This window comes from Coloeus monedula (assembly GCF_965178545.1).
Source record: "Coloeus monedula genome assembly, contig: HAP1_SCAFFOLD_146, whole genome shotgun sequence".
Classification (NCBI taxonomy): Eukaryota; Metazoa; Chordata; class Aves; order Passeriformes; family Corvidae; genus Coloeus; species Coloeus monedula.
Window position 1 is genome coordinate 4,266 of NW_028120766.1, and position 21,287 is coordinate 25,552.

At 53.9% G+C, this 21,287-nt stretch overlaps 1 protein-coding gene across 1 annotated transcript; it reads right to left on the reverse strand.

Moving 5' to 3' along the window:
* Positions 1-18,981: 18,981 nt before the first annotated feature.
* Positions 18,982-19,702, reverse strand: LOC309585709 (uncharacterized protein; the record flags this gene model as incomplete). The annotated part of the gene is given in 2 exon segments (XM_082303610.1): positions 18,982-19,558; positions 19,560-19,702. Coding segments are annotated over 2 exon segments (720 nt in total).
* Positions 19,703-21,287: the final 1,585 nt, after the last annotated feature.

The window sequence follows — 21,287 nt, forward strand, 5'->3', positions numbered from 1 at the left end:
GGGCTGCCCGCGGCCCCTCGGCCAGGGGCTGCTCTGAACAGGCACCCAGAGATGCTTCAGTCCCGACAGACCCCACTGACACCCCAAAAATGCCCCAAGGAACAGCTGGCACTGGGCAATGTCAGAATGGGCTGTTTGCAGAGGGGCTCAGACAGCAATTCCCAGTGCTGACCTCCCACACACCTGCCAGCTATGTCCCAGCCACCCAAAATGCCTTCCCTTCCAGCCTGAGGCCATCATCCCTCAGCAGTGTTAAAGCCAAGGCAAGCTTCGCCCACAGCAATGAAATGCCAAGCAATGCCCTCAGAGATGCCTTCAAATGAAAGGTCAGAGTCAGAGAAATCTCTTTGGATTGAGTTGGGAGTTTTTGGGGAGCCAGCTGGAACTGCACAACTGATGGAAAGCTTTCCCAGGTGGCTCCCACTGCAGGTGCCCTGAAGGCAGGGATGTGCATCCCTTTCCTGAGGGAAAAGAACTTGCAGAGGCCACTCCTGAGGCTCTGGAATGAAATCAACTCCTGCAGGGAGAGAAGTCCTCCCGTGGGCACAGGGGCTGCCTCAGCACAGGCTGGGAGCGTGTCCAGCCAGCACCTGTTCCTGCTTTCAAATATCACCTGGAGCCCCAGCTCGGGGGGTGCAGGCAGCTGAATTCCAGGGAACTCTGTCAGGTGCCCCCAGGGACATTGGGGGGGGGGGGCTGGGGGATGAGGGTTACAAACAGCAAATTCTATGGAACATGAAGCTGTCCTTGCCCTGACCCTGCTGAGCTTCCCTGGAAGCTCTGCTGGGTCCTGACACAGCTGGTGTTAAATAGGCAGCTCTGCATGGGAATATCCATGCTCCAGGAGGCGCTGGGAGGCTATGCCAGTGGCAATTCAGCAGGGAATTCAGGGCTTTGGGTAGAATTCATCTGAACTAGCAAAGCCAACCCCCAAATCTGCCCACCACCCAGGGAACAATCTTTGTGCTGCCCTGGCAGCCAAAGCCCCTGGGCTGGGAAATGTCAGCAGGCAAATGGATGGAATGATCTAAATGCCAGCATCCCCCAAAGGGACAATGCCATCACCTCCCTTTGCTCCCAAAGTGTCCACTGTGTTCCCCACAGGTACCCTGGGGATGCCAGGGAGGTGCCTTTGCCCACAGTGCCTTTCTCCTGCCCCTCTCCAGCCTGAGGCCTCTTCTCCCTTCCCTGCCAGCTGATGCCAAGGAAGGAAGACACAGTGAGTGCTGAGTTGACCTCCAAATAGTCCTTCCCTCACCTTGAGATGACCTGAGATTTTACCCCCAAAATGTCCCCATCTGCCTCCTTCTGAGTTCCTCATTTTTTACAAGGAAGCATTCTTTCTCTGCTCTGGAGATTACCACAAGATTTGCCCCCAAAACTTTCCCCACCTGTCCACTACCTCTTTCCTCATTTCCACCTCAATCTTTTCATTCTTTGCCCTACAGATGCTTTCAATTTTTACCCCTCTGAACTTCCCTACCTGTCCATAAGTGATTACCTCAGTTTACCCCATCAAGTGCATTCTCTCTGCTACAGATCACCTCAGATTTTACCTCCAACATTTTCCGTACATCTCCACCACTGACTGAGTACTTTATTTTTACCTCCAAATACTCATTTTCTACCATGGAGATTCCCTCAAGTTTTACCTGCCAGATTTACCCACCTGTCCACAGCAATTCCCTCAGTTTACCTCAGGATGCTCCTGCTCTCTCCTAGAGATGACTTCACATTTTACCCCCTCAGTTTTCCCTACCTGCCCAGTTCTGATCACCTCCTTTTTACCTCAAAACATGAGTTCTTTCTTCTACAGATGAACTCGGATTTTATCACCAAAATGTCTATTTTGTCCCCTGTGCACTGACTAGATTTTAAAACCCAAACCACGCAGGTTATGTCCGTCTTACCCCCAAAATGTTCATTCTGTCCCCTACAAATTAGGTCAGATTTTTTCTCAAAACCACTTATGGTTCCTACATAATTACCTCAGGGTTTGCCCCCCACATTCTACCTCATCTTGACTACTGATCACCTCATTGCTTCCTCAATATGTTCATTCTTTGCCCTACAGATCTTCCCAAGTTTTACACCCCAAATTTCCTTGCCTAGCCCCAGTGATTGCCTCAGTTCATGTCAGTGGTCACACTCTCCCTAGAGATTACCTCAAGTTTAACCCCCAAAATTTTCCTGAACTGTCCACAACTTATTACCTCATTTTTACCAAAAAAGATTCATTCTCAACCTTTAGATCATTTCAAGTTTGACCCCCCAAAATTCCCCTACCTGTCCACTACTGATTCCCTCATTCTTCCTTCAATATTTATTTCCTTTCTACCATGTAGCTTCTATCAAGATTTACCCCCAAAGTTTTCCATCTGTCTACTACTGCTTACCTCATTTTTACCTCAAAATGTTCTTTCTACAGCTTATTTAATATTATTTTTACACAAGTTTCCCTATCTGCCCACAACTGATTCCCTCATGTTACCTCAGTGTGTTCATGCTCTCCCCTAGAGATTAGCTCAGATTTAGCCCCCAAATTTTCCCCACATGCTCAGTATTCATCACCTCCTTTTTCCCTCCAAGTGTTCATTCTCTGCTCTTGAGACTTTGTCAAGTTTGGCCTCCAAAATTTTCCTTCTTTGTCTATTACTGAGTACCTCATTTTTGCTCCAAAATATTCATTCTGTCCCCTACAGATTACATCAAGTTTTACCCCCCAGTTTTTCCTTCCTGTACAATATTAACTCTTTTCTGCCCCAAAAATGTGCATTCTTTCCCCTAAACATCACCTCAGCTTTTCCCTCAAAAATGCCACCTTGCTCTGCTTGACATCACCTCCCATTTTCCTACACAAACAATTCTTGTGTCCCCTCTCAGTCACCCCAGGTTTTCAGCTGAAAATGTCTCCTCTGTCCCCTCAAAGTCATCCCAGGTTTTCCCAGTGAGGAGCTGCAAGGAATTCAGGCAGGGCCAATGACACCAGGGAACAGCTGTAAATTCAGAGGCAGAGAGAGAAGATCTACCAGGAAAGGGGAAAGATTCAGAAAACATTTCTGCAATTAATTAATAATTATTTCCAGTTCCCCACTGAGAAGAACACAACCTCACAGCTGTTAAGGCCTGACAGTTCCCTGCAGGGAGAGCTCAGCCCATGTGCCCAGAGGCAATCCCAGCATCTGCAAGAAAGAAAGAAGCAGCAAAAGGTGATTGCTTCTCTTTCAAAGTTATTTCAAGTGCTCACACCCAAACCCACCTTTGCTCTTGATTCTGGCCAGGTGCATGGTGAGCAGTGGGCACAGGTCATGTCATCCATGCTGGTGTGAGTGATGCTTTCTGGGGGAAAGCAGCTGATCTCCAAAGTTCCCTTCCTGCCCCGTGCCTGATCTGCACAGGAGAAAACCTCTTCCAGGAAGGGACTGTGCTCCCTCTAATGCCATTTGCCCAGTCTGTTCCATGGGGATACTGCCAGCCTGGGGCAGCAGAGGCACATGCAGCTCTCAGCACTCCCTGCTCCAAGCACAGCTCTGGGCTCCTTTGCACACTGCCTCTGCCGTGGGGTTTTCTCCAGGAGAAGCCAAGGAATTGCTCATGGAAGGGTGCAGATTAAGTTATCCCAAAGGGAAGCAAAGAGTAAGTACTCCAGGAAGAGCCCTTGGGATCTGCTGGGCTGAGGTGGGAAGGGGACATTCATTCCCTGCAGGGCCAATACACAACAACCTCCAAGCCAAAGCCCAGACTGGCAGGTGGGGTCTGACAGCAGCACTCTGACAAACCTCCTTGTCATTCTTCCCTGCAGTGACTTTTGCAAGCAAACTCTGAAGCTGACAAGCCCAGAAGCTCCATCCAGCCACTCTGGAAGGAAAGGATACTCCCAGGGATGAGGCACATTCCCAGCAAACTCTCCCAACACAGCCTGGAGGCAGCGCTGGAGCTCGGGTGTGGGGCTGGGAAGGGCTGCCAGGAGCACGCAGCCCCCAGGTGGGGTGGCAGCGGCAGCAGCAAATTCCCACAGGCTGATGGCACAGCAGAGAGACAAAGGCCAGCAGTGCCCACGGGAGGTGCAGGGTTAATTCTGCTCCCTGCTCTGCCCCATCCCCGCAGGAAATCTCCAAGGGGGAGAGAAACTCTCAGGGTGCCCAAAATGCAGCATCTGTCACCCTGATCCAGCTTCAACTCAGCATGGGGGGCCAAACTCCCCCCACAGGTAAACACTGAGCTGACCTGGTCAGTCTCAAACACAGCCCCAGTTCTCACCTCCAGCCTGCTCCTGGGGCTGCTGCCACATTCCTGACAAGGAGCCCCTTTGGACAGGGCTCTCTCTGTGTCTCAGGTGCTGGGCACTGCAGGGACCAGGGCAGCCCCCTCTGGGGACAACTGGGGATTCATCCCACACCACAGGCAGGACCAGGGGCCCTCCAGTACAGGCTGGTGGGGCCAGAGCCCCTTGGGTTTGGCTGCTCAAACACCAAAGCTTTTGGCAAAGATGGGACAAGTTAAGTGGGTTTTCCTGGCCTGAGAGAGAGAAGAAATTGTTGAAATTAAGCATGGCAATTAAGTCCACTGTGGAAGTCAAAGGCTCCTGGCTTTCCCACTCCTGTTCTGATTGCTCACTAGAGGGTTTTATCCATAAAAAAATGAGAGGTGGCACCAAATAAAAGAGCTCTTTTTCAACATTTTTCCCCTACTTACTTTCATACCTAAAAAGGATGTCCATTTTTTCTTAGTGCATTCTTTGCCTAATTTTAACAGAACTGTTTTCCTTCCAGGCCCCACTTGTGGGTTCTTCACTCCTTTGCCATTGGACTTTGGACAAAGGAAGAGAAGCATCTGCTCCAAACGGGTGTCATCCTATGGGGAACACCCCCTGTACCAGCCCCAGCCTGGGCCAAGCACGCTGCCTCACTCTCCCCATTCTGGATGCTGGCTCCAATCCAGTCTGAGTTTTCCCCTGTTTTCCATGTCTAAGGACAGGAACTTGTCCTGGTCAGGGTGTAAGGCCTTAAACTGCACCTTGATCTGGGGGGCTGGGACTGGGATTCCAGCAGGGAATTCATTGTTTTACAAATAAAAGTTATTCCAGGGAGCTGCTGCTTCACCACACAGTGTCAGCAAAAGAGAGAGAACACCAAAGGTGTATCCAAAAACAAGGATGGAATGATTCCTCCTGCTTTGAGTGGGATCAGGGCTTATGCTGCCCTGGAATGACAAAGAACTTCTCCCTCAGCCCCCTAGAGAGCCCTCAAAAAGCCAAAGTGCAGCAGGGAAGGAAGGAAAGGCACCTGCTGGGGACAGCACAGCTCCAGCTGCTCATGGGGACTGGGCCTGAGTCTGGAGCCAAAAGCCCCTTCCCAGGCTGGAGGGGCTTGCCTAAAGCACCACCTCTGGGAAGCAAAGGGCTATGGAAGAAATGGAGTGGGAATTTACAATAATAATCATAATGGATCGGGAAAGAGCAACAACAGAAGCAACAATCATTCCAAGGGAGCAGGAGGGATGCTGAGCTTTAAACAAGGTTTGAGTGAGGCAGCAGCTCCTGGCAGTTCTAACCCACAGCTCCAGCTCTGCGATTCCAGGAGCACTGCAAGCTCCTCCTGCCCAGTCCCTGGCTTTGCCTCCTGCCAGTACTCGGCACCTCGGGCACGGGTGGCTGCGAGTGCTCCAGTGCTGCTGCCCCGAGGGAGCGGGAAAATGGCCACTAAACCCCTTCCCACTGGGCTGGCTCCGAGCTCTGCCTGGGGAAAACATTTGGCACCCCTGGCATTTCAATGCAATCAGTTTCCATCACTTTGAAGATGCACTGAATAAACCCAGGGCACATAAGTAAACCTCTCCCCATAAGGAGAGCCCCAGGGAATACACAATTCTTCCTATGCCTGGCCAAAGAAACCAGGAGCCAGGTTTTGGGGAAGAGACTTCAGACTCTTATCTCCTTCCCTGGCTGTAAACCACTTGCAGAGGCTTTGGAGTTCATACAAGCTTGTCAGGATTTGGCTACTTCATTTAAATTCTATTCAGATACTGGAATGGAAGTGTCCTAAAGGCACCTCACTCAGACTTTAAGCCCTCTACCACCAAAGAATTTAGATGCTCTTTTCTTAGGAACACCCCACCTCTGCTTCTTTAGGTGTCTCCATGTGGGACATCAATTAAATGCGGACAAATTTTAGAATGCAGCTTCCAAGTCAAGTTACCTGCTAGGAAATGACTCCAGCTCTCTGGCACCTTGGGCTGTTTTAAACACAGCCTGGCCCTTCATGGCTGAGGCTCTGAGCTACACAACTTGTGAGCTGGCAAGTAACAGCAGCTGAGGTCTCATCCCAGCTGTACACAAAAACAGGGAGTGGGGGCTGCACTTGGATACATGCAGGCAGGGTTGGGCCCCTTCTGAAAGCTTCAATCCCTGTTTTTCAGAGACTCAATCAGGGATAATGACATTTTCACAAAGCTCTCTTAAGGCACGTGAAAACCCGAGCAAGAAAATGGAATCAAAGCCTTTGTTCCACTGGCCTCACGCCCCAAATTCCAACGGGACAGACAAGTCCCTCTCCTCGCAAGGCAACGTCTCCTACCTGGATCTGTGCCTTCCCCAGCCTTTGGTGGCCGTTGTCTCCATCCTCCCACACCTCCTCATCTTCCTCCTCAGCAGGCCTGGCTTCCTCATCCTGCAGAGCAAGCACAGGGACACTCACCAGCCTGCTCATCCCAAACCTGGGCAGCAGGGATGGACTGCTGGGACCCCCTGGACAGTCACCCCTCTGCTGGCCACCATCCCTGCTCTGCAGTCCATTCCCGTTCCTGGCCTGGCATCTCCTTTGAACGGGATGTTAAACCACAACCACTTGCTCTGCTGGGTTTTGGGACATCAGAGACTCCTCCAAGGCAGTGGACAAAGCTCCTGTTCCCACAGCCTCTGCCTCCCAAAGCCCTGCTAGGGCCAGGCAGAGCAAGGGAAATTTCCTGCTGGAAATTTCCTCTTGTGCCCGTAAACCCAGGGAAATCGTGGCTGCCCCATCCCTGGAAGTGTTCAAGGCCAGGCTGGCCGCAGCTTGGAGCACCCTGTGGATGGAATGAGGTGATTCTTAAGGTCCCTTCCCACCCAAATTATTCCGCCATTCCAGGATGATTCTGTGATCTCTCCCTGCATTTATTTTGCATCATTTCCTCTCTAATCTGAATTCCCAAATCGAAATGATTTTTAAAAGAAATCATTTAAAATTATCCCAGGAATAAAAAGGGGTGCATCAAACATACAAGAATCATTCCTACCTCCATCAAATCATTGTTAATTGGAAGCCTATTTCCTCATCTCTGTCCTTAGTTTTCCTTTCCTAGGAAACCTTATGATCCCACAGTTTCTCCAAGAGATTTACTGGGATTGCAGAAAGGTTTGCTTTGTCAGGGAGGCTGGGGGGTTTACAACACTTGTTCCTCTGCATCTTTATCCTTTCACCAGCTTTCCCCTGGAACGGTGCTGCAAGAGAAGTTCAGAATTACTAGAAATGGATCAGGTTCACCTTTTTTCCTCATTCTTTTCCAACGACTTCCAAATTCTTGGAATTATCCTCAAATGAGGCCTAGCAAGCTACTGTGAAAACATCAATCAGAGGAACATCTTGACAAGAGAAAACCACATCCAGCAGCAGCCAAAACAATGCCACTGCTATTCTTACCTGGTCTCCAGGTGCTCCAGCCAGAGCTCCCAACACCCACTGCCATTCCATGGGGGTGAGGAGGCCGTTTTGGACGTGTTCTTTGCCACGGGATGGGATAACAGAGCCCAGAGGGTCTTTGTGTCCCTTCCAAGCCACCCCATGATTCCATGATACCATCAGCACCTATACCAATTCCATTCTGGAAAGCCCAATTCCATTCCTCCCATCAACTCAGAATTTCTCCCTTCCTCTCTCTGCTCCACATCAGGCATGTGTTGCCACAGGCATGGGATGCCTCAGCATTGCCTGGGAATGCCACTCAAGGCTGCCCTGGTGGCCTCAGTGCTCCAAAATGCCCAGCTGGCTCCCGTTCCAGTCAGGAATGTCCCAAACAGCAGCGTGGGGTGTGCCCTCTGCCATCCCACCATTGGGGCAGCTCCCATAGAATGTGACCAACTTACTGGGTTTGGAATTCCTGGCTTAAAAGTCAGGTGGTGGAATATCCTCTCCTGGGAATATCCAGAAGACCAGAAGGCTCCCTGGAAGCCACAGGTCAGGGACAGAGTCAGATGAATGATCCTGAACTGGTTTTCAGGGGATGCATCCCCAGCCTGTGGCTGCAAAAACTCCAGAGCTGTTCCTTCCCCTTGGGACAGCCAGGGAAAACATCCCCAGCATGGATTTCTGACAGGAAAAAACTCACTGCTCCAGGCTACTTGGCTCCTCCCAAATCCAGGCCAGCACTCCAACAGGCTCTAAGGACAAAACAACAGCAAAGACCATCTCAGGGCACACGCCACGAGCTGGGCGTCACATTCCTCACTGGAACTGGGCTGTTCCCACATCCCTGGGACAGTCGGGAGCATCCCCCGTTCCTCACTCTTCCATTCAGGACAAAGAGACAACAGAGCTGTCAAACAGCCAGTGTGTAACCCCAACAATCCAGGGAAAACCACCTTGCTCTGGGGAGAAACATCATGCCCAGTTATGGAAAAAGCCAAAGAGCAGTACTGGAAACACTCCCGGGCATGGAGGCTCCCAGCTCCGGAAATGCAGCTCACAGGCTTCTTCCCATGGGAACCCCAATCTTGCCCGGGACTGGGCTCAGGGAGAAAGTCCTGCCCATTCCACCACTCTGGCACAGACACCCCAGGAAGGTGTCCCTGACCATGGCAAGGGGCTGAACAGGATGGTCTGTAAGGTTCTTGCCAGCACAGACCATTCCAGGAGTTTAAGGTGGATTTGAGCAGCTCCTGGGGACATGAACACCACCCACACCTCCCAGCTGGCTCAGCCCAGAGTCCATCCAGCACTCACAGAGAGCTGCTGGGAGCTGAAATTCTCCCTGCTCCCCCTGCCTGGGAAACCCTGCCTCCAGCTCCTGGGAAAGAGGAGCTGCATCCTGCTGGGTGCCCCTGGCTCTGGGCAGCTGCCGCCTTCAGGCGGGGGGATGGCTCGGGCAGCTCCGGTGACTGTTCCACCTCAATGATTTTGTGTTTTCCTGCATTTCCCTGGGCTGGAGGGGAGCAGGGGGTGCGGTGGGAGTGCGGGAAGGCAGCGGCGGGGAGGGCAAGGAGTGGGGCCGGGCACCGCACGGCGCAGGGGGGCTTCTGCTGGCACTGGAGGGGCGCGACCGTACGGAGGCGTCCCCGCCGCTGCCGGCCACTGCCCACGGGGCTCCTGCCCGCCCCCGGCGCCACTGACCCCACACCCCGTGTCCCCACACTGGGAACCACCACGGAAAATCATGCTGGAACCTCTAATCCTGAGCCCAAGCCTTGACCTTTTACCCCCTGACCTTTGACCCCTTGACCCATTCCTTGACAACCCGACCTTTGATCCCTGACCCCTGACCTTGGACCATCCACCTTTACACCTTGATCCCTGACTTTTGACCCCCAACCTTAGCCCTTTGACCCTTACCTTTTGACCCATGACACCTGACCCCAGGACCTTTGACCCCCCTGAGCCCTGTGACCTTTGCCCCAACCTTCTACATGTGACCTCTGTGCTATGACATTGACCACCTTGACCTTTGACCCCTGGACTTTGACCTTTGATTCCCTGACCCCCCAACCTTTGCCCTGACTTTTGTCCCTTTATCCCCTAACCTTTAACCCCCTCTACTTTATACCCCGCACTGCTCTTGCTGCCTGGAACCCCTCACTCCTGCTCTACACGCCCCAGCCCCCAACTCGTACCTGTCACTCTCCAGCCTGCAGATGTCATCCCCACCTTTTTGGTGTGGGGCTTGGCCTCCTCTGAGGGTTCCAGGGTTATCCCAGCACCAGGCTTACTGAGCTGTGCTGCACTGAGGGTTCCAGGGTTGCTGCATTGTGCTGCTGGTGGGGGGAAAATGGTGCTGTTAGGGGTGGTGTAAGGGCTGGTGCACCTTTTCCCTGTATTCCTAACCTCCACTGTGTACTCTCCACCCTGTTAGGGAGGCTCTTTCTTTAGCTGCACCCAAACCTTGGCGATGAACATCGCCTCACAGACAGGACGGGACCAAGGAAAAACAAAACCCAGATGGGGGAGAAAAAAAACCTCACAGCTGGCTGTTTTCTTATTATAAAGTTAAAAATCAGTTGAAAAAACTGAAAGGCAAAAATCACACACACAAGGTTAGAACCAGTCAACACACACGCTCTCACAGACTGACACACGCAGACACAGACAGACACACACTCTCACAGACAGACACCCCTTCTTCAGCTTACACACTGACTGCAGCCCTTACTCACAACACTCCACTGATGAAGACGCTTCAACGCATCTTCCAACTGCTGCTCCCTGACGTGGAAGGGCAGATTCTGGGAAAAGCGGTAGCATCGGTGACTGCAGGGATCGGAATCGGCCTTGGGGACCTGCAAGACAACATGAGGCAGTCTACAAGTAGCTGACAGCTCGGAGTTATCCCCATACACCAGGCCCGTAAGTTTTCTACACAAAACCCCACAGACAAGAGATGAACCACAAAGTTTTACAACTGTTCAACCCAGCCACGACTCTACGTGCCAGGGCAGGGCAGCTCCAAGTGTAAGCACACCAAATAGAAGCAAAGATGACACGAGGACTTGAGATAACTCTCCAGAAGATAAATTCTAGACCCGATATGCTTGGAGGCAATGGAACCTACGGAACTACCACAGTGAGGAGGGTCCAGAGAAGTCCATGGCCCATGAAAAAAAGATACTACCAAAAGTGAGAAGGAAGATGGATGAGAACATCTTGTGTACTCCTTCTGCTCTCCAAAAGCAAAACTGTAAAGATGCCGGAATGAGCCTGATCCGGGAAAGGACGCGAGCAGAGATCCCCGCTGCCGCTACGGCCCAGAACGAGGCCGAGAAAGCACCGAGACGTAACAAAGCCCTGTGACACAGGAGAGGATGGACACAAACTACAGAACACAGACACAAATGACATAACACAGACACGAGCTGAACCTGCCCAGCAACGGGCACAAGATTCCTAGAGCAAGATGAGCCAGAAGCTGGCGATGCCGAAGGAAAGAAGGCTCTATGGCAACAGCACGCGACAGTGAAACGTAACTCCTTCCAAGAAGCCAGTGCCAAAGCAGCTCAGAGGATGCTTGAGAAGCTCGGCAGGCCTAGAGAAGGAGGCAATGACTGCCAGGTGATACAAAGGGATCCCTAGGGAAGGACTCTGCCACCAAAGGCTGAAGTGACGTTGCAAAACGTGACCAACCAGCAAGTGGCCAAGATGCCCGCGGGCGGCTACGCCAGCGAGTAGGTGAAATGGAGACCGTGGCGATCGTGCCAGACCCGAAGGCGAGCTCCTCGGGCAAAAAGATCCACGATGACGGCGAGACTCAAAGGCCGATGACAGAGATGGGTGGGAACTGCCCTGCCCAGCAAAGGCTCGGGTGATGCTGAGGAGAAACCCTCTCCCTTTACTTCCAAGGGGCCCTCCCACAACAGCCCTCTCCTCTAAGCTAACTTCCAATTGCCTCCTGGAACTCCAAAGGCCTTTCCCTTCTCCCAACCACCGCTCCCAACACTTAGCTTTCTGAAGACAAACGGACAAAATCCATCCTTGGCAGAAAAAATGCATCAGCACCTCAGATGTCAACACGTTCCCCACGGTCCGCTTTGGCAGCTGCAAAAGATGGAGAACAAGGAGAAAATTCAGCCTCTGACAACACACGCCAAAAGAGACCCCTTCCGCAAGGCCCCCTCCCTCGAAACTGCCGAGGCTCAGCGCTTACCTGCTCTCTCCAAACTTCAGCTCCACACCTGCTCACGGTACCTAAGACAACAAAACAGAAAACGTCACTGTTGCCCTCCAGAAGAGCATCCCCGGGCTACTCCACACCACTGCCCCGGCTCACCTCAAATCCTGATCTGACTCTGGAGGTGGCCAGGACAAACCTGCACAATGAAAAGGGACACGCTCAGCACGCTGCCATAGACCGCTGGCCTATCAGCCACCCCACCTAAATGCCAACTCACCTGCTCGCCTCTGGCCCTTGGCACGCCCAGGGCAGCAGCAGCACCTGCAGAGAAGCAAAGCAAAAACACACAAAACATGCTGAGAGACTGTGAAACCACAGCCTCCCTGCTCCGACTGAAGTACACCACACCTATACCTTAGGCTTGCACCCTCCAGCATCCAGGGCCAGGACATCCTGCAAGTGGACCACCTAAAACACACAAACAACAACGGATGCTTAGAGCTGCTCCAAACATTGAGACCGAGGCCGTAACAACTCATTCTGTCCACCGGTCACTGCTCACCTCGCTCCATCGCCCCTGACTGCCAATATCCGGCATTACTTCCAAAAAAAAAAAAAGACATGGAACAATGCTGTAACATAGTAGCATGACATAGCCCAGCAGGACTGCAGAGAGGGGCAGAGAGGGAAAGCCGGCCAGGATCTCGTTCCCAGCCCTGAGCAGGGGCTTTACTGGCCTGACTGTCCTGTACTACCCGAGCTCTGGGGACAATGAACCAGGCTCAGTCCCTGCCTCACCACTGGCACCCTGAAATTCTGGCACTGCAAGAGTCAGGGGAGGTTTCAGCAGTGATTTCAGCAAGGTCAGAGCCGCTCCCAGCAAAAGCTGTTCTTAGACTACTCCTGGCTGAAGAACCCAGAGTACCTGCCACTGCAGGATGCTTGTGACTTCCAGGTGGAGGAGAAGGGTGGAAACAATCCAAGATGAAGACAGAATGATGAACACAGCAAAGAGGATTTCTGTATGCTCTGCACTGTTTTGTCACGTTCAGCCCTTCCTGGGCTGTTCTCTGCTTGTTGTTCTCAAGATCAACATCTCCGACTAAGGGCGGGTGATGTGAATTCCAAGGAAGTACAATTCAATTCTCCCCTAGATCTTTCCCTAAAGTACAAGATACTGATTCACCTCCCTTCCCACCAGAGTCAATCAAAGACTATCCAAAAACGTAAATTATGATAATGCGGAATCTGGTCTCCATTAGAAAAATTAATGTAGTATTTTTTATCAGAGCTTTGGTTAAATGTAACAACGCAGGAAGTGCCTGTGCTCAGGTTATTGGAGAGTGCGAGGTTTTCTCATCGCATCAGCCCTGTCAGCTGACAAATGTGGCTGTGCACTAAGGCACAAAGCACCGACGTTTGCACACTACAGCTGGAATCTGCTATCTCCGTGTGCAGACACAACCACTGCTCATCACAGATAAACCCACAAGGGCTGCTCCAGCACTGACTTACCTGGGGAAAAACCAGCACTAAGAGGAGCAAAATAAAAAGCATGGGAGTAGTAGTTTCACCCTGAGCAGCTCCGTGAGATGGGCAGGAATCAGAGAATCCCCTGAGTAACTCTGAACTTGCTTTTCCTGATCACCTTTCACAGAATCCATAGCAGCAACCCATGAACATCCCGTGTGTAGGTTTATTCCAAAACCCACTCGCAGAAACATCAGGATATTGCACCTAAAGCTGCCTCTGCCAGAGGGAAGCAAGAGCTGGGGCTGGGAGAGGAAACAGGCAGGAACTTGCTCTCAGGAGAGGCAGCACGTGGGCTGCTGGCACTGCCAGCAGGAGAACGCAGGTGGGAGCAGGTAAAATTCCAATACAAAATGCAACTGGGGAATGTGACAGTGCAGAGGCTGTAGGTTGGCAGTCTAAGACTTTGGGGTTTATCACAGCTCTGCAAAAGCACCGAATTTCGCCAGCAGGTACCACTCATCCTCCTCAGGACAAGCTTCCAAGAGTTCATCTCTCAATCTGTGCCCCAGTGTGGGCCAAGTGCTGGTGGAGCCTGGGCTGGCACCCCGAGCTCTCACCCCAGCTGGCACCCCCAGGCCTTTCCAACGTGCCACTGCCACCCAAGCCACAATGGTGGGGCCTGAGGAAAGGAAGGAATGAGGAGGGACTTAGGACACAATCCTGCCCTTCAGACAGGCAGATTTACCTGTGCTCCAGTCTCAAGGGGGCTCTCAGTGGATAACTCAAGCATCCCACGTGGGACACTGGGGCCAAGGAGCAGCTGGAGGCAGCTCTGTCACCTGGGCTACCTGTGTGTAGCCATATTTAGCAATAACTGAATTGATTGAAATAAAGGGTAAAAGCTTGACTCAGCCTGTAACTTTCACCTTTCTTTCAAGTGCAAAAAGAAGCAGAAAAATCCATTCATATTGATGCTTTCCAGCTATGTCTCTTTCAGATTCCCAGGTATTCATCCCCTCACAGAGTTTTAGCGGTGACACAGAAGAAAGTTCTTTGCGTGCTGCCAGAAAAACGAGATTTCTCCCATTTTTTATTTTCACACCTAAAGTATGAAAACATTATCATCACACAGAATAGTTCTGCACACTCTCCTCTGGGCAAGGGGAAGATTCCCTGATAGGCAGATTCCAATCCCTCCTGTCCATATTTACATCCCTAAGGCCTCAGACCCTCTGTAGGTAACCACGGGGTTCCCAGGTGAGAGGAGTCACTGTGAGAACAGAATTAAACCCCAAAGCACCTCTGAGGAGACAGCGCCTGACTCTGGGAGTGCCTCCCTCTCGCGTGGAAGGTGTGGCTTACTCAGGAGTTACTCCAGGAGTTCCTACTCTGCCCAGGCCAGGCCTGCTCCGGACACTCCCCGTGCCCTCAGAGCCACAAACCCAGCTCAGGGCTGGGCTCAGAGCTCCAACACCACCAGGAATGAGCACTCCCTGAGCCCCCTGCCCTCCCAGCCCTGCTCTAGGCTGGGCAGGCACTGAGGGGCTCACTGACACCTCCAGGGTGGCTCTTTAAAGGTGGTGGCACAGGTGCTCCACAGCAGACCTGTGCCAGACCCAACTTCTCCACGGGCAAGGAAGAACCTCCCAAAGCAGGTGACACAAAAAGCTCTGGTGTGGCCCAGGGACTGCTCAAGGTCACAACCAAAATTAGTTCTGAGTTCAGGGTGGTGTCACTTCAGTTCCCTGCCACTGCTGCCACTTCCTGCCACCTTCAGCTTTTGCTCCAGGCACCAAAATATGATTTTTTCAGGGCCAGCCCATCTAAACTATCTGAAATTGCAGCCTGGCCGATCTTGGGAGCTCCCAGACTCACTCATGAGGATGAAGTAACAGACCAGCAGTGAGCACTTCTCCCTCTTCCAGCCAAGCTGTGAATTGCTCCTCCCTCAGCTTCAGCAACCACTTTTCGTGCCAGTTCCTGAAGAGAATCTCGTGCTGAACATCCATCACTTTTTCAGTGCAGAGCATTTGGCTTCATCCTCAAGCCCTAGAAACACTCAGCTAAACCAGCACTAAAACCTGATTAAACTTGCATCCTGCACAGCACAATGAACTTGGACTTGGGCAGGAATCAGAATATCTGGGAATGAAGAGAATCCAAGAGCTCGGAGAGGTTTGCTTTGCCCTTGTCCTGCCTTGGGCTCCTGGCTCTGCCACAGCAGTTACAAGAAGCAGAGCAGCGACCTCCCCTCCCCTCCTCATCAACACAAACCCCCAAAAGCAGAGTTTGTCTCTCTCAGACCCACCTTGAGCTGTGTCCGCAGCAACAACGAGGCTGTTGAAAGCAGCAACCCCACAGCTCGGCGTCTGCAGGGCTGCACCCTCTCCATCCTACAGCCTCTCCATCTCCCCACAGCTTGGAGTGATCTGTTCTCCCAGTTTAGAGAAGGTGACACCAACCTCACTTTGGTTTGGGTACAAACTCTGAGGCAGACACTGAAGGCAAAGGAAGACGAGGCCTTGGTGGGAAGGGACCTTAAAGCCCATCCAGTGCCACCCCTGCCAAGGGCAGGGACACCTTCCACTGTCCCAGGCTGCTCCAAGCCCCAGTGTCCAGCCTGGCCTTGGACACTGCCAGGGATCCAGGGGCAGCCACAGCTCTCTGGGCACCCTGTGCCAGGGCCTGCCCACCCTCACAGGGAAGGATTTCTTCTGCGTATCTACTCTGAACTGAAGTTTAAGTATCTAAGCTCAAGTTTAGTTATTGCTGAGCCTCTGCTGAAGATAACTGAGACACCATAGTAGGAGAGAAAGGAAACAAGCCTGTAGAACGAACCACAGGCGAGTAACAAACCAAAATGATGTGGCCAAGAACAATTATTGCCACAGAAAAGAAACCTCAGTCACCAAAAACTCCAGTCTATTCCTACATCCTCACCCAGGGGGACTCCAAACACGACACTGCAACTCATGCTCCTCCCAGCTCCACACACACATTGCTGGGACCTCTTGCAAGCTGCTCGAGCTCTCTCCACGTGCCAAATCTGCCCATGGCAGAGGTGCTGCTTTCCTGGCTCAGCTCCCAAGACTCAACTCTCAGTATTTCCGCCCTCAATACTGTAAATTTCTGGTGATCTGGAGCAAAGATTTCTGGCTTGCTGTGTGGCTTCTCACACAGAACCTGACCCCAGGGGCTCAGTCTCACTCTCTCCGTGTTTGACACAAGTCATAAAGCAAGAGCTGCAAAGACATTTCGAGGCAGTATCAGGGGCCTGAGACAGCTTTTGAGATCAAAGTTGAAATCCACTGTTTCCTTTCCTTGCTGTTAAACTGTACTGGAGTCCTGGGGGCACTTTTGGGCGCCACAATATAAAAAAGATACAAAGCTGACAGCATCCAAAGAAGGGACATGGGGATGGGGAAGGGTGTGGAAGGACCATGAAAGAGCTGCTGAGGGCACTGGGTTTGTTCTGGTAGAGAAGCGTGAGGTCAGAACACATCGGGGGCTACAGCTCTGATCTCCGCTCCCTGGGACACAGACAGGACCCAGGGAGCAGCTGGAGCTGGGCCAGGGCAGGCTCAGGCTGAGATCAGGGAAAGGCTCTTCCCCCAGAGGCTGCTGGGCACTGCCCAGGCTCCCCAGGGAATGGGCACGGCCCCGAGGCTGCCAGAGCTCCAGGAGCGTTTGGACAGCGCTGCCAGGGATGCCCAGGCTGGGGCTGTTGGGGGGTCTGGGCAGGGACGGGGGTGGGACTGGGTGATCCCTGTGGGTCCCTTTCAGCTCAGGATATTCCAGGATTGTCTCACTCCCCAACAGGGGAGAGTCTGCTCTCACACAGAGCTGCAAACACACTGTGCAGGAGGCAGCAAATGACAACAATTGACATTGATACATTAATAAAGCCAAGATATTAAGCAAGCCAAAAGATAAATTTTCCCTTTTGTTCCTGACCAACAAGACCTGTCCCAGTCCCAGTCCAGCCACTAAGCAACTCCAGTGTGACACAGGGACTGTCTCACACCTCGAGGCCGACACACAACAGCAGCACAGCACCGGGAGTTTAATCACGTTTCCCTCATTAGAGGAGACAATTAATGACCGCTCAGGTGCACAACCACTCCTGCAGAGCACTTCACTAGACCCCGTTTTGCAAGAACTCCCCCAGGCTGCAAAGCCCCATTTGCCAGGGACCTGAGAGAAGAATTCGGTAGTTTTAAAGGAACGTCAGGAACTAGGAATACACCTGAGAGGAGTTCAGTAGCTGGGAGGAAGCCCAGGTGACAAATGAACACACAGGCCCCAGCAGAACCAGCTCATTCCAAAGAGTGGCACTGAGGAAGGGCCTGGGCAGTCCCACAGGGGCAGGTGGGCGCCTGCCTGCCTGCCAGCACTGGGAACACGGGAATGCTCCAAAGCACCAGCACTCCTGAGAGAATGACCAAACAAGGCCGTAATAAGGCGAGAGATGAGCTGGGGGGGGCAGTGGATCCCACACCTGCCCCTTTTGTCTTTCTACTGTACAGCATCTGCCCAGGCTGTGAGCGAGCTTTGGCACAAGCACTCAGTTCTCCCCCAAAATCCACTGAACCACTTGCTCATCTCCCGAAGAGAATCACAGGCACAGCACTGAATGCACCCATACCCGGGTCACACCTCTCAACGCTTTCTCGCTTTGTTTTGCTCATTGAAAAATGGCAAAAAAGGAAAAAAGTCAGCCCAGAGCCCAGGAACGTTTAAGCGACTTTTACAAAGTCCAACACAACCCCCCCAAGGATGAGGCTTTAGGAACAGCCACCCGCTCACTCCGGGACGGGATTGTGTCCGGACCCGCAACTCTTCCCTCCCTCACCTTCGGCAGCAGCCGCCCGAAGCCAATTCCCCGAGCACGGCAGCCCCGCGAAGCCGCCCAGAGCCGCCGGCCGCCCCCAGAGCCCCGCAGCCCGTGCCGGTGCCAAACTGGGAGAGCAAAGGGGAAGCAACAAAGCCCTGACCAAGCCAATGACCGGAACAGGATTCAATCCATCAGCAGGGAGGGCAGCGCAGCGGCCCCACCGGCCCCGAGCCCGCCCCGAGTCCCCGTTCCAGGGAATGCCCCGGGTTGCGCTGCCCGGGGAGGGACCCCCGCCCTCCCGGGGTGTCCCCCACCGCGGGGCGCGAGCGCGGGGAGAGCCGCGGGTCCCGGCGGGAGCTGCGCCCGCAGCGGCCGATGCCGCCCTCGGGCCCGCCGGTGCCGCCCAGGGGGCGGCCGGGATGTCCCGGGAGTGCCCGGGGCGGGGACGGCGCGGCCCCGGCGCTGCCCCGGTGCCGGCGGGAGGCCAGGCCCGGCCGCGCTCACCTGCGCTGGCCGCTCCGCTAGGCCCGGACCGTCTCTTGGCTGCCGCCACCGGCGAACGATGGAGGAGCCGAGGAGCCGCCGGGGGGCGCGGGGCGGGGCGGGGCGGGCCCGGCCCGGGGGAGGGAGGGGAGGGCGGCTGCCAAGCGGGCGGCCGATCCGGAGGGGTCCCAGCGGTCCATGGCGGGCCGGCGCCGGGCTGGCGGCTCGCAGGGCTCGGGCAGGGCCGCGGCTTGGCCGGGGCTGCGCTGGGCCCGATCCCGATCCCGGCCCGGTCCCGCCTGGCGCTTCCCGGCGGCCCCCGCGCGCCGCCGCCGCCCCGATCACGTGACGCGCGGGGACCCACGTGACCCCGGCGGAGCGCGCGCGTAGGGGGCGTGGCGCGGGTCAGGCCCCGCCTCCCCGCGGGACAGACCGGGAAACACCGGGATACACCGGGACATGTTGATTATTATGCGGGTAATGACCACGGGTGCAGCAAAGAGGAGCAGGGTAACGGAGAACATGGAGATGAGAGCCACCCGGCAGTGCTCCTGCTCGTGTGACAGGCACAGGGAAGCCACTGTGGGAATGAGAATGATGGGAGCGAGGAAGGTCAAGCATTGAGCACCCCACAGCACCCACATCATGGGATTGGGAAGGTCACAGCGGCAGCAGAGCTTGCAGAGCTTTTCCATGTCCTTTTTGGCGCCGATGGCTGTCATCCAGAAGAGCGCCCAGTAGCAGGAGAACGCTGACACCAGGTAAAGGAATCTCACGTACATCAGGGGCATGATAGGAGAGCAGGACACATCTTCGAGCAGGAAGAGCAGGGCAGAGGGGACCGCAATGAGGAGGAAGATGAAGTCAGTGACAGCCAGGCTAAAGATGCCGGCAGTACGCCCTTTCCATCTGAGGAGGCAGAAGAGCCCCGTTCCCGGCCAGCCCACAGAGGCAGATGGGCAGTGTCACCCTGTGTATGGCCACGTCGGTGACATCTGTCTCACACAGATCGGCTCCTTCGGTGGGTGAGGCAGAAGGTGGGGACACGGAGCTCACCACCATGGATGGACGCTGGGCAGGCGGTGGGATGTGGCCCCGGCTGTGGTCAGAGTGGATGGGCAGTCAGTGCTTGGAGAATCCAGGGATGGACCAAGCGGCTCCTCAGCAGCTCCCTGCAGCGGGAAGGGTTTGGTGGAGAGAAGTGAGATGTGCAGGGGAGCAGGGTGGTGGGAATGGTGGGGTGGGAGAGGGAGGAGGGAGGGTTGGGCTGTTCAGCAGGGGATTGATAAATAACATAGAGAACAAACATTTTCAGCTCCCTGATGTTGCTGAAAGACCAAGTAGTGAAAAAGATTAAATGATTTAAATGTGTGCACACAGGGCTAGAAATGAGGCTGGAGCCGGTGCTGGAACAGATCAGGAGGCCTGCAGTGGTTCTGGGGCAGTTCTGTCACAAGAAGCAACAGTGCACGCCCAGAAAAATAGCTCAAGGCAAGGTCACCTTTAATACTGAAGCATTCAGTGAATATGACCAGCAGGGACCCCTCTTAATGAATCTGCAGGACCATCAAAAGACTTCCAGGAGGAGGTGAATGCATGGAAATTCCTCCTAGGAAAGTGATTTTTGTGTATTAGATAGGAAACAGATTTTAATGACAATGTGTGTTTACAGTGGATAAAACCCCGCCCACCCCACCGCCCGCAGGTGCTGTTGCCATGGCGGCCGCTGGAATGCGGCCCGGGCACATCCCCAAGGGAAAAGGAGGCACAAAATGAGGAATTTGGAAGTAAAAGGGGAAGGCTGCACAGCGCCCACGGCGCCCCGAGAGGGAGGAGCAGCCCCCGCTCCTCTGAGGGCCCATCTCTGCCCCCTGTCCATGTGCCGTGCCCGGGGAAGAGCAGAGTCTGGGATCAAAGAACCACCCAGTCCCCCACAGCAAGGAAAGCCCGGCACCCCGGTGTTTCAGGGGCACACCAAGGGCTGTGCAGGGCAGGGAAGGACCAGCAGGACCTTTCTCCTCCTCAGCCCCTGCTCCAAGGCGCAGCAGCCCCAGGTGTGAGCGGCCAGGATGAGGAGGGGGCGGCTCCTGCCAGAGGCCGCTCTCCGAGGGTTCCCCGGGCACAGCTGTGCAGGGAGCTGCTGGTCCAGAGGGGCAATGGGGGCATCCCGAGTGTCCCTCCAGGGACAATGGTCGGAGCATCCGGCAGCAGCTGGGGAGCAGCCGGAGGCACCTGGGCACAGAGCACTGCTCCCAGAAAATGCCCAGGGAAAACCCCTCATGCCAAGGGGCAGCACCTGAGCAGGCAGGGCAGCATGTGGGGTCCCAGGGAAACATTCCACTTTCCCCTTTCATCTTGGCAGCCCTTCCCCAGTGCCCCCAGAAAAAAAGGGGCATTATGAGGAGAAAAGGGATTTAAACAGAGGGGAAAAAACTTCCTTTTCCATAAATGTCTGTGTTTAAATTGAGGGGGAATCCCCTTCCTCTGCAATTTTATCAAGGGTATCACTTGAAGGAAACCCTGCCTTTTCCATGCTCTTAGGGGTATCACTTGACAGGGAATCCCCATTTTCCATTATTCTCCAGTTTAAATAGAAGGGGAAAACCTTGACAATGCTATTTTATTGGTTGGAATTGAGCATAACTCC